Source organism: Lontra canadensis, unplaced genomic scaffold, assembly GCF_010015895.1.
Source record: "Lontra canadensis isolate GAN:19392208 unplaced genomic scaffold, GSC_riverotter_1.0 scaffold61, whole genome shotgun sequence".
In the NCBI taxonomy this organism is placed as follows: domain Eukaryota; kingdom Metazoa; phylum Chordata; class Mammalia; order Carnivora; family Mustelidae; genus Lontra; species Lontra canadensis.
In genome coordinates, this window is record NW_022631055.1 from 8,483,513 (window position 1) to 8,494,453 (window position 10,941).

At 42.0% G+C, this 10,941-nt stretch overlaps 1 protein-coding gene across 2 annotated transcripts; it reads left to right on the plus strand.

Annotated features, from left to right (window-relative positions):
• Nucleotides 1–796: 796 nt before the first annotated feature.
• LYG1 (lysozyme g1) lies at nucleotides 797–9,888 on the plus strand. 2 transcript variants are annotated; one of them, XM_032877709.1, is made up of 6 exons: nucleotides 797–860; nucleotides 4,566–4,632; nucleotides 6,607–6,711; nucleotides 7,638–7,831; nucleotides 9,290–9,422; nucleotides 9,618–9,888. In XM_032877709.1, the coding sequence occupies exons 2-6, from the start codon at nucleotides 4,590–4,592 to the stop codon at nucleotides 9,734–9,736; spliced, it is 594 nt and encodes a 197-aa protein (XP_032733600.1). In that variant the 5' UTR covers nucleotides 797–860; nucleotides 4,566–4,589; the 3' UTR covers nucleotides 9,737–9,888. The 2 variants fall into 2 exon arrangements, with proteins under 2 accessions (XP_032733600.1, XP_032733601.1); XM_032877710.1 differs by lacking the exon at nucleotides 6,607–6,711.
• Nucleotides 9,889–10,941: the final 1,053 nt, after the last annotated feature.

A 10,941-nucleotide genomic window follows, 5' to 3' on the forward strand; every position in this document is an offset into this window, starting at 1 on the left:
GGGAAAGAGCATATAGAAAGAAGGCATAAAGCAAACATTCAGGCTGTGTTGGGGGAAAAATCAAGTCATTTGGTAGAGATGGGCAAAGGGTGTGATTGGTAATAGAAAGGATTCCCTCTTTTAATTTTGAAACTCATTTCTTGGGCAATCTAGGGCAAAGAGTCCTTCCTGGAAACTTCATATAAAACCTCTTAAAGTATTTATTGAGGTAGACATTTAGGGACAAACTGTATGTACTAGACATATATAAAAGAAGATCATTCAGCCTAAGGTGTGGTTCTGCTTGCCTGAAATACAGATCAAGAATATGCTTTTGACATTCCAAATTCAATTTCTTCCCCCCCTTCCTTCCTTCCCTCCCTTCTTCCTCCTTCCTTCCTCCCTTTCTCTTTTCTTCCTTCCTTCCTTCCTCCCTCCGACACTATCTCCCTCCCTCCCTCCCTTCCTCTTTCCCTCCCTCTTTTCCTTCTTCCTTTTTTCCTCCTTCCTTTCCTCCTTCCTTCCTTTCTTCCTTCTTTTCTTACCTGTCTTTATTTTTAGAAACTGGTATGAATAAAAATGAATGTTAGATTGAAATCACCAACATGAATCTACAAACAATGATCTGCCTTCCAAGGTTCTGGTAGGGAACTAGTTGGTTAATGTTTGCAAAATGCCAGGACATTCTTGAATAAAAAGCCCTATATAAGTTCAAAGTATTTGTAATTATTGTGATTATTACTATAACTTGTAAGACTTAGCCATAAATCTTTTCATAAAAGGATGAAGTCAACACTTTTAAAAAGAGGAAGCAGGACAGGGACTCTATATAAAGCATTGCAGACTGACAGCCTCTGAGGACAAGAGGTAACAGAAGACAGGTGAGTATAAGACAGACTGGTGACTTACGCGCAGGCTTATTGAGAATGAAAGATCCAGTCTGTGGTGATCAGTTGGTAATGATTGTGTCTTTGCTGCCAAGTAAACAAGACAATTTGGAGTAGGATAAAACTTAAGGACCTTGCAAGGAAAGCCCAAGTTATAAAAGATTATGTAGATGATAGGATGATTATTTTTCCTGTTCATTATAATACCTACAAAAACCTAGATTTCTGTTAATGCAAGTATATGGTTACTTTTGGATTTGTGAACATGTGCAAAAGAATAGAAATATATGTGCCTTTAAGGGAAGCTGTAATAGGCTGAATGGGATGTCTTTGCTGTGAATTCAAAGCCAAAGGATTGAGGTATTGGCATTTTGCCAGATAGCAATCTCTCCACCACCCTCACTCTCCTGCCAACAGTACATTAACCCCATATTCCTTGCATGATATGCTATTTTCTCTGGAAACTCTGAAAGGACAAAGGCCCACATGTCTAATAGCTGAGGCCTGGCAGAGTAAAAGGATAGACAAACTTCAGGAATCTTGGATGGAACAGAGAAGCCATGGTCTCTTCGATTTGATTTCGTTCAGAAAGGGATATTCCTGGGACAGGTCCTAGCACAGGAGAGGAGAATTCCTGGAATTCTCAACTCTGGGAATCCCAGATGGACAAAGTGAGGAGAACAGGCACAGAGGCCTTATGGAAAGAAGGAAAGGATTTGCCTGCAGGGAGTCAAGAGAAGCTATCACATCTCCAAGCACTTTGGGGCTTATAATCTGCTCCCAATCCAAATTCGGGAAATGTCTATTTTCACAAACCACATAACTCTGCCAAAGAGTGAGTTCAGAAGGAGCCTTTAGATTTTTCTCAAGAAAATATGATCACAGTGGCAGAAACATTTATTATTTGTGACTGTCACTGCTACCATTTTAATTTAGGACATTTTGGTGTATAGCCATCCACAGGGCAATGGGCTGGGGTGTTGCTGTGTGTGAGGAGGGAGGGTAAGGATGGGGCAGCAAGAGGGTGGACGATTAAGATGAGATGCTGCTGAAAAGGCCTATCAGCCCACAAGGAGCAAGCAGATGGATAGACCAGTTAGCAGTAAAAGTAGGGTGAGCAGAGAGTGTGGAGTGGGAGACTTATGTGCATGTGTAGAGCAGTCCTCAATTCTTTCATGATCAAATGGGAGACCACGATGGGACAGGGACACATTAACACCTGAGGGTGCTAATGCAGCACATTTTCCAGGCTGGTTGGAGGGTCCTAAGGATGTGGAATGACTATGGTTTAAGGGTTCTGGTGAAGACCTAGGAGAGCATTCCTGAAAAAGGAACAGGAGTTCTGTGGTGAGATTAAAGACCAAAGACCTTTATTTTCATCTCTTCCAGGAAAATAGTTTAAGGGAGGAGTAAATGGTCTATTACGCCTTACAAATCTAAATGATGCTTTGGGAATGACAAAGTCCTCAGTGGAGGGAAGGTGGGTAGAGGCCACCAGGGACTTGAACTGGCCCCAAGGGATGCTTGGGTTGTCTGTTTCCCCTGTGCTCAACAGGCTACGGCTCCAGCTTCTTGACACCCCTGTGCTGTTTGTCACTGTTTCACTCTCCAGGAAAGGAGAAGAGGGATGCTATCAGAGACACTGTGCTTGACATTATGAGCACTGTGCTGTTTTGGTCTGACTTTCTAATAATAGTTTCAAGTGCATAGAGCCACAGGGACATTAAGAGTTTAGTCACAGGTAACCAATGGACACTCCCTGAGCACGTTCCCCCCATGCCTCAACAGTCCCTTCCAAACACAGAGAGTTTTGTGACATCTGTAAAGTTGGCCCACAAAGCTTGAGTTGCTTCAACATGCTGTGTTTATTTCCATTGTCATTTCTTGCTTTTTCCTGATGTAATTAAAACGTGACAAAAAGGAACTCCGTGTTTCTAAGTAATTGATATATGGGATTACATAGACTCTTTTCAACAGAGCTTTTAGTTCCATGCTTGGAACATGAGGTAGCTTTCATCATGAAGTTGAAGTACTTTTCCACTTGGGTTTCCAAGAGGAAGTATTTCTGTTCCCTGGGAAAGCAGCAACAAGTAAAAGACTCTGGGTTTAGTGTCTGGGTGCCAGCCGCACTCTCTTCTGCAGGGTTCTTTCCATAAAGCCAGGAAGAAGCCTCTGGAAAGATCAAATTTCCTGACTATATGAGCTTTTTCTGTGCCTCAGTGGCTCTTTCTCCATTATCTCTCCTGGGATTGAGTGTCCTCTCTCAGTCAGTATGGCAGGGCTGGGGATGGTGGCTCAGTGGATGTCGAATAAATGGTTCTTGTCCGGTGACTAAGCATGAGAATTTCTGCAGACCCAGCTAAAATTCCATGTTCCTGTATCTTTCTGGTGTTGGGACTAAGCATGGCATTTTCTGTTCAACTAAAGGAAATCAGGTGGACCATTTCAACATTGTAGGGAAGAAAAACAAAACAAACAACAACAACAACAAAAACATGGCCATATCTGAGAAGCACACAAATGCTTGGCATAAGATGTAATTTAAATGAATTCCTTGATACCTTTGCTTTATCTTGAGACAAAATCTCCTTCTGGATATTTGGAAGGAAATACTCATAAGAATAACCTTGAAGCAAAGGAGGTGAGAAAGTACCAAGTACCGACTTTATATGCCTACTCCTACTTATAATGACAGTAATAATTCAAAATGATAGGTAGCCAGGCTCTCCAGACCCATGGAGAGGTTGGGAACACTCTGCAGTGGGGGGTTGGGGGGAGGTGGAGGCTTTGGGGATAGGAGGCCAGATCCTCCAGCATTGCCTGGGGTCAACTATAATGTATTCTGTTTGACATTTGTGTATTCATTTGGTAGCTAGTGGGAGAACCAAAGCTTTTTGTAACCATGGAGGGTGGTTAAAGAAAAGGTTGGATGAAAAAGAGAGAAAAATGAGTGAATGCAAAGGCATGCCAATGATCAGTCACCACTTCTTCCATCTAGCGAGCACCATATGAGTTTAATCCTGCCCATGACCCAACTTTTGGGGATTTGACTAGGTTTTCTCCTGCACAGGAGTTTTGCAGAAGGGGAATGTGGAGAATGGCTCAAGGTGGCCGAAAGGGTCTGAGATTCCCAGGCTCGGGGATTAGAGCAACGGGAAAAGTCTACCAATTCCTTCCTCCAACCAAAGCAGAGTATGTTCCAAGATACTGAGGAATGTGTAACCTTTTCTCTACACTGAAAGAAAAAGAACCCAAATGAAAAGAAACACTAATATAAAATTCTCCTTTTCACATTATCTTTTGATAAGGAAAATTCTACTACTGAGATAAGGCACATGCACCAAAAAGTTGCTTTTCAGGATCTGGACTCAAGTCACTATGTTTCTCAGTGTTGAGAATCAAAGTATCTTGGCTTTCTGAAATAATTCTCTCTGGTAGCTCAATGTGTCTGGTGAGTCTCTGTGAGCCAAGCAAGAGTCTCGTCATATTTAAGTTAATTCAAAGGATGGATGGAGCACAAGTCCTACTTTTGCTTTTTTCATTATGATTCAGATCATTACTTTTCTTAGTTCAGACATGGGAAAACTTATTCTTTCTTTTTCTTTTTTTACCTCTTTCCATAGAAACATTACATATTGTTCCGATGATAATGGATGTTATCACATCTTTGAACTAATTTCTATTCTAAAATCATTTTAGGACCTGTAGAGCCAGCTCATCAAAATGTCTGTGCTGTGGCTGCTTCTGGGTCTTCTTGCCCTTACTGGTGAGTATATTTAATTTTTCCCATTTGACCTTGGAGATGGGAAGGATAAGCATAGGAACGGAATGGTATTTCTGATACTTGCAACTGCGCTGAAAATGTTGTTTTTCTTTTAAGTTGTCCAATAAATACTGGACTTACTAACAGCCACTGATGAATGGCCTCTTTCCAGGTGCCCCGCAAAAGGAGGGGGCTCTCCAGAATATGGAGTAGGTTTAAACCAGCATTGCTGGAGACTGGACTTTAAATATACATTATTGTTAAGTACTCACTGTCCCTCTATAAAAACTATCTCACCAAAAGTAGTTACTGAAGTTATTCATAGACCATGTATTTCCATAAGAGGATTGAGATGGTTCACGAGAATAAGACTAATGTAATTTCAAATAGTAAACTATCACAGAGGGGATCAAGGACATGTGACTAAGCTAACCACTGAAGCTGACATAATTGCTATGCTTGCATTTCAGATTTGGTCTTAAGGTCCCTTGCAGACCAAAATGGAAAAGTACATGTCTTTTGATTTAAAAAAAAAAAAAAAAAGGAAGAAGCATAGTTTCTCAGGAGAAGCAAACTTTTTCCTGGCTCTAAATTCTGATGATTTCTCTGATGGGGTCTTACATTCATTCATTCATTGAGTGATCCATTTATTTGACAAGTATTTTTAAATTTCTAAAATATATTTTGGGAATATGGAACTTTAAGGAGTATCTAATGTGACTACAGAGTGGCTGTGGGGCAGAGAGCAATGAATGACACAACCCATTACAATATTAAGGGTATTTGTCACCAGTTATAAAGATAAACAAATTAAAAAATATAAAAGAACACATTGGGTTGTTTAATTGTTGGTACACTTGTAAAAAACCTGGTCATTCAATCTCCACATTTCTTTTAGATTTCTTATCAAAAGTTTGTAAAGTAGAAGCATTTACTCCAAAATATTAATATCTTCAGATGTCAACTCCAAGAAGCTCTTAATAAGAAAATAGAAACTTAAGAGGCATTTACATGAACATAAAATACACACATGATGATGTGCAATGGATTTGTCGCCAAAGACTTGCAAACCATTAAGATTTGATGATATGAGCAAAGAATAAAGCAAATAAAAAAAAGTAATCTAATGAGGAGTCCTTACAGGTTTATCACAGTGAGATGATTTTCTCAATGGGCACCTTCCTGCCCCCTGTAGGTATCTCATTACTGTTCTCGTTACTGCTTATTACTGCTCATGCGTACTTCTAGTTTGAATTATGAATACTAGGGAATGCCTTTTTTCAGTGGCCTTTGTGAAAAATCTCTCCTCCCTGGAAGGATAGCAGTAGGTAGAGAGAGAGAGATGGAAAGGCAAAGACCGAAAAGGAAGAAGTGGAAAGAGGGAGCTCCCTGTGGAGACCTGGTCCTGTGCCCCCTTAGATGTCCTCCACTCTTTGCTGTCTTAGGCACCCCCATCTAGAAGAACACACATCCAGGGAAAGCCAGCTCCAAGTCCCTGTGCCTTTTCTTTGGGTCTGGGTTGAGACCCCGGGGAAGACCAGGCTTTGTACATGTTTCTCTAGAGCAACCATAAGTATCTCACCAGACCAGCCAGACAGGAATATTTGAAGGAGAAGAAATACTGAGGGTTTACCTAAGATATAGGATGAAGACTACTTACAGGGAACAGATCCTCTGGTTTGATTCCAAGACACCAACTCAATAGCACTGGATGGTTCAGGGCTTTTTGCGAGGAGTAGAGCTGCTCCAACAGTTGCTCATGCCTCTAGGATAGGAGGTGACAACTTAGTATTGAGGAGGTTTCTGTGATAATTTCCTAGTCACTGTACTCTAAATTTCAAAAGTGTTTCAGTTCAGAGTGAAGTTCTTGTTGTTACTGATTTTGGTAAAATTCTTTTTATTAATGGCATTTCATTTGCGGACAGAAGATGATCAAAGCTGTTCAATGCCTTAGGCTGAAAATTTCTCAATTTGTAGATTTATCTGAAAGCAGCAACTGGGGATGCTATGGAAATATCCGAAACTTTGAGACCCCTGGGGCTTCTTGCGGGATTGGAAAGCGTCATGGCCTGAACTACTGTGGTAGGTTATGATCTCATTGTCCAACTCTCCTCCTCTTCTTTCTCTCAAAAGATGCCTCCTTTTGGCAAGGGTGGCTTTAACAGGATTTTGCCCCTTCCCTTGATACCCCACACCCATGTGTCCCTCTTTTTCCCCTTCAGTTCCCACTATTTCCCACAACCCTACACTACCAAGTGGCAAGAAGAGCACTAGACATGGAATCCAAAGACCTTGTCTGAGTGTGGGCTCTGGTTTTTCAACAAGTCACTTAGTTCTCCTCTGCCTCCACAGAAAGGGGTTAAAAATACTCACTTTACAATTTTGTTGTAAACTCAGGTTGATAGAATGTGGATGATAGTACTTTGAAACCACAAAAAAATGCTTACAAGGTGAGTGGGCTAGCCAGGTAAATTAGCATTGGTTTTCATTTTGCCCAGTATCCTTGTTATTTTATGAAGATTTAAGCTCATGCAATTTCTGAGTGTCACTTTAGGGTGGAAAGGTGGGCAAAAGTGAGCAAATCTGTTAGGGAAACTCTCCAACGACTTCTTGAAGGCATTGGAAGAATCTCTCTTTTATATATGGTGCTCATTATAGCCAATGGACAGGTACATTTTGCTGGGTAACTCTCTTCGGGGTGCTTAGGATGGAGTCAGTGTGCTTGTGCCCAGGGAATTGTCCTGCATGGGCCAGAGCAGCCACTGAGAGACCAGCAAGGGGCACTGGCAGTCACAAAGAACATTGCCTCTGTGGATGTCAACTCAAGGTTAAAGGAGGAGAATCATACTCTCAGGTCTAGGAATGGCCACAAGGGATTTCAGACTGAGGCAAGGACTTCTTGGTCCTAGACCACTACCCAGATACCTGGAGTGTGAGTTCTCTTCTCTTGAGTTCCCATGTCAGCATAAATCACACCAGCCACATCCTTCCTTCTGTGTTTGCATTAGGAGTTCGTGCTTCTGAAAGGCTGGCTGAAATAGACATGCCATACCTCTTGAGATACCAGCCCGTGATTCGTACTGTTGGCCAAAAGTACTGTGTGGATCCTGCAGTGATTGCTGGTGTCTTGTCCAGGGAGTCTCATGGCGGCAACATTATGGTCAATGTGGGCAACATGGGCGATGACATCGGGGCTGTGCAGGTAACCCCCTGTCAGTTATGGCATATGGCCGTCGTGCTGCATGGCACAATGCTAAGGGGACATCTTCACATTTGTTGTTGTGTCAACAACGCTGGAGCACAGTGCCATGGGACACAGAGTGAAAGGTACTCCATACCAGTAGCAACATCATGGCTTCATGAGCCATGGTTTCTTTTCAGAATCAACTGTGCTGTTTCCAGGATATTATCCATGGTACCCTATTCTGGATACTTGCTCTGTTATTTTGCTACCATGTGACCTCATTTAATCTCCCCAGGATTCAATTCCCTCACCTATGAAACTCCAGCCTCCTGGAACTGTTCATGAAGACTCAATGCAACGTTATGAAAACATGCTTAGTATCTGGCAGATTCTTAGCAAATACTGAATTCATTCTCCTTTGTCTTCTTTCTACACAATCCTTAGTTCTGAAGATCCAGCTTTATTTTTGCACAAATTCTGCCTGGTTTCATTTGTCCCAGAAAGTCTCCCAGGGAACTGGGCATTAACCCCACAGTTGAATTAATTGTGTACTGGGGGAATCGGTGATAGCAAGGAGACAGTGGCACAGTGATTTTTTTTCTATTGCATTTCACATCATTGTTGCAGCAGTTGAGAAGCCTTAATGTAGTACAGTCATTTCTTAAGCTTTTAGGAAAATATATTCCTCAGTGATCTTTAAATTGGCTTCCCATTAGTACTTGGAATGACACCTGCCAATTTAAAAGTACTTTCAAATACTCTATCTTTTTGATTTGGGGCCCCATCCAATAATGATGAGGATGGGATGAGGGGGAAGGCATGCAATCCATCATTTCCAAGTGAGGAAGTAACCACTTACTTACAAGGAGAGGGTCGTTCCTGCAAAGTCACATGGCAGCTAGAAAATGCCGAACAAGGACCAAGAGCAACATGGGCAATGTTAGGGTCAGCATCACTTTGCACTCTGCCTTCTTTGTAAAATCTTGTTCTTGGGAAAATGATGCTTCCATCTACTTTGAAGATGGAAGAATTCTCCAGAGTCAGACATTTCTTCCAAATATGTTGAAACAAAGGTGTATAAGAAAAATTAGAAGTACTTTTAGAAATTCAGAAGATCTGGAAGGAGAATTACAAGTACAGATAGAAAATCCCCTTTCTGACCTATTTGGAAGGCTTGTGCTTACAGCATTGAAGGAGGGCATTAGACTGGTATGTCCACTACCTCTATTACCTTTGACTTCCAACTCTTCCCCTCACCATTACAATGAAGCAGCTGTGAAATGTCTGCTCATCCTTCCTTTGCTCAAAACTTGTAGCTTTACTGTTTATCCGCAGGGAGATTAGAGGTGGCATTAGTTTGGCCGAAGGAGGAGGAGAGAAAAAAGGAGGGAAATGAGAATGCAGTGCTGGTCCCATTAAGTCCTGTCACCCTCCCACATGGCTTACCTCGTTTTTCCTCTGCCTCTCTCCCTCCAGGACCCTGGTCTTTATGCTCCCACATCCTGGATCAGCGAGTCCCGGGTTTCTCAGATAACCGAAGTCTTAACTATTAGGATCAAAGAAATCCAGAGGCGGTTTCCAACCTGGAACTCTGATCAGTACCTAAGAGGTAAGTGTAACACAAGACTTGGTGATTTCACAGCATGGAATTAATCAGAACAAATATAAGACCTTGCACAAGATTCCCCAAAACCTCAGTTGCCTTCTGATGAGCAACTAGGAAAGAGAATCTAAGTTAACCGCTGAGACCCTGGAGTAATGAGGGCCTACAAGGTCAGCATTAACCTATCTCACAAAATTCCAGGTGGACTCTGTGCTTATGCTGGAGCTCCTGAGTACATCAGAAGCAGCCAGGACCTGAGCTGTGACTTCTGCAATGATGTCCTTGCCCGAGCCAAATACTTCAAGAGACATGGCTTCTAATGCTTCAGAGCAAATCCAAAGTCATTATCACATAGAAGACCTCAACTGTTACACAGATAAAACTAGCCAGTGGGGCTTGTACCCGTGAATCTGAATTTGACCTGAAGGTCATCAAAATAACATGAAGCACATTAAAAGAGGAATTGTCTGCATTTTGTGGTGTGGTGAGTGTGTAAATGAAGGACTGTGTCTCCTTAAAGTTACTCCCATGGAAGTTAGCTGCAATGTGGATTTTCACGAAATGAATCCTCTTCCTCATTGACTGGCATTGCCAGATTTAGCAAATAAAAATACAGGAAGCACAGTTAAATTTGTATTCCAGGTAAATAATGAATGATTTTTTTGTGTAAGTATCAATGCAATATTTAGAACACATTTATCCTAAAAAATTATTCACAGTTTATCTGAAATTTAAATTTATCTGGGTACCTGGTATTTTATCTGGCAAACTCCATCACTGATTTCTTTGATAAAAATCACAGTTGCAAATTTTAATTAAAAACTTGTTTTTAAGATTGTATTTATTCATTTGAGACAGAGGGTGAGCTAAAAGAGAGAGTGGGGGGAGGGGTAGAAGGAGAGGGCGAAGCAGATTTCCAGTTGAACAGGGATTCCTCACGGTGGGTAGGGTGTGTGCTCCATCCCAGGATCCTGGAACCATAACCTGAGCTCGAGGCAGACACCCAACCGAATGAGCCACCCATGCACCCCTCACTGAAAACTTCTGATGAGTAAAAGGTGAGATGGTGGCTAGCTCCATCTGCTGGGTGGAAAAGTTTCAGAAGAGTCACTTGTGGGTTTGTTTGTTTGTTTGTTTGTTTGTTTTTTAAAGATTTTATTTATTTGAGAGAGAAAAAACATAAGCAAGGGGAGCAGCAGAGGGAGAAGCAGGCTTCCCACTGAGCAGGGAGCCCGTCACAGGGCTCAATCCCAGGACCCCAGAATCATGACTTGAGCTGAAGGCAGATGCTTAACTTACTGAGCCACCCAGTTGCCCCAGAGAGTCACTTGTTAACTCCACAGCATTAGCTTAGCCCTAGGAGAGCCTCTCTGTCATCTCATTTTACCTCCTTTCTTGGACCCTGGGCCACAGAATCTTCTCCCGCACCCATCTTCCCTCAACTCAGCTAAATTATTCCCTGGTTTGAGGCAGTTAAGACTAAGAGAGCCAAGGCATAGGACAGTGCTTCATCAGTCAGAATCGC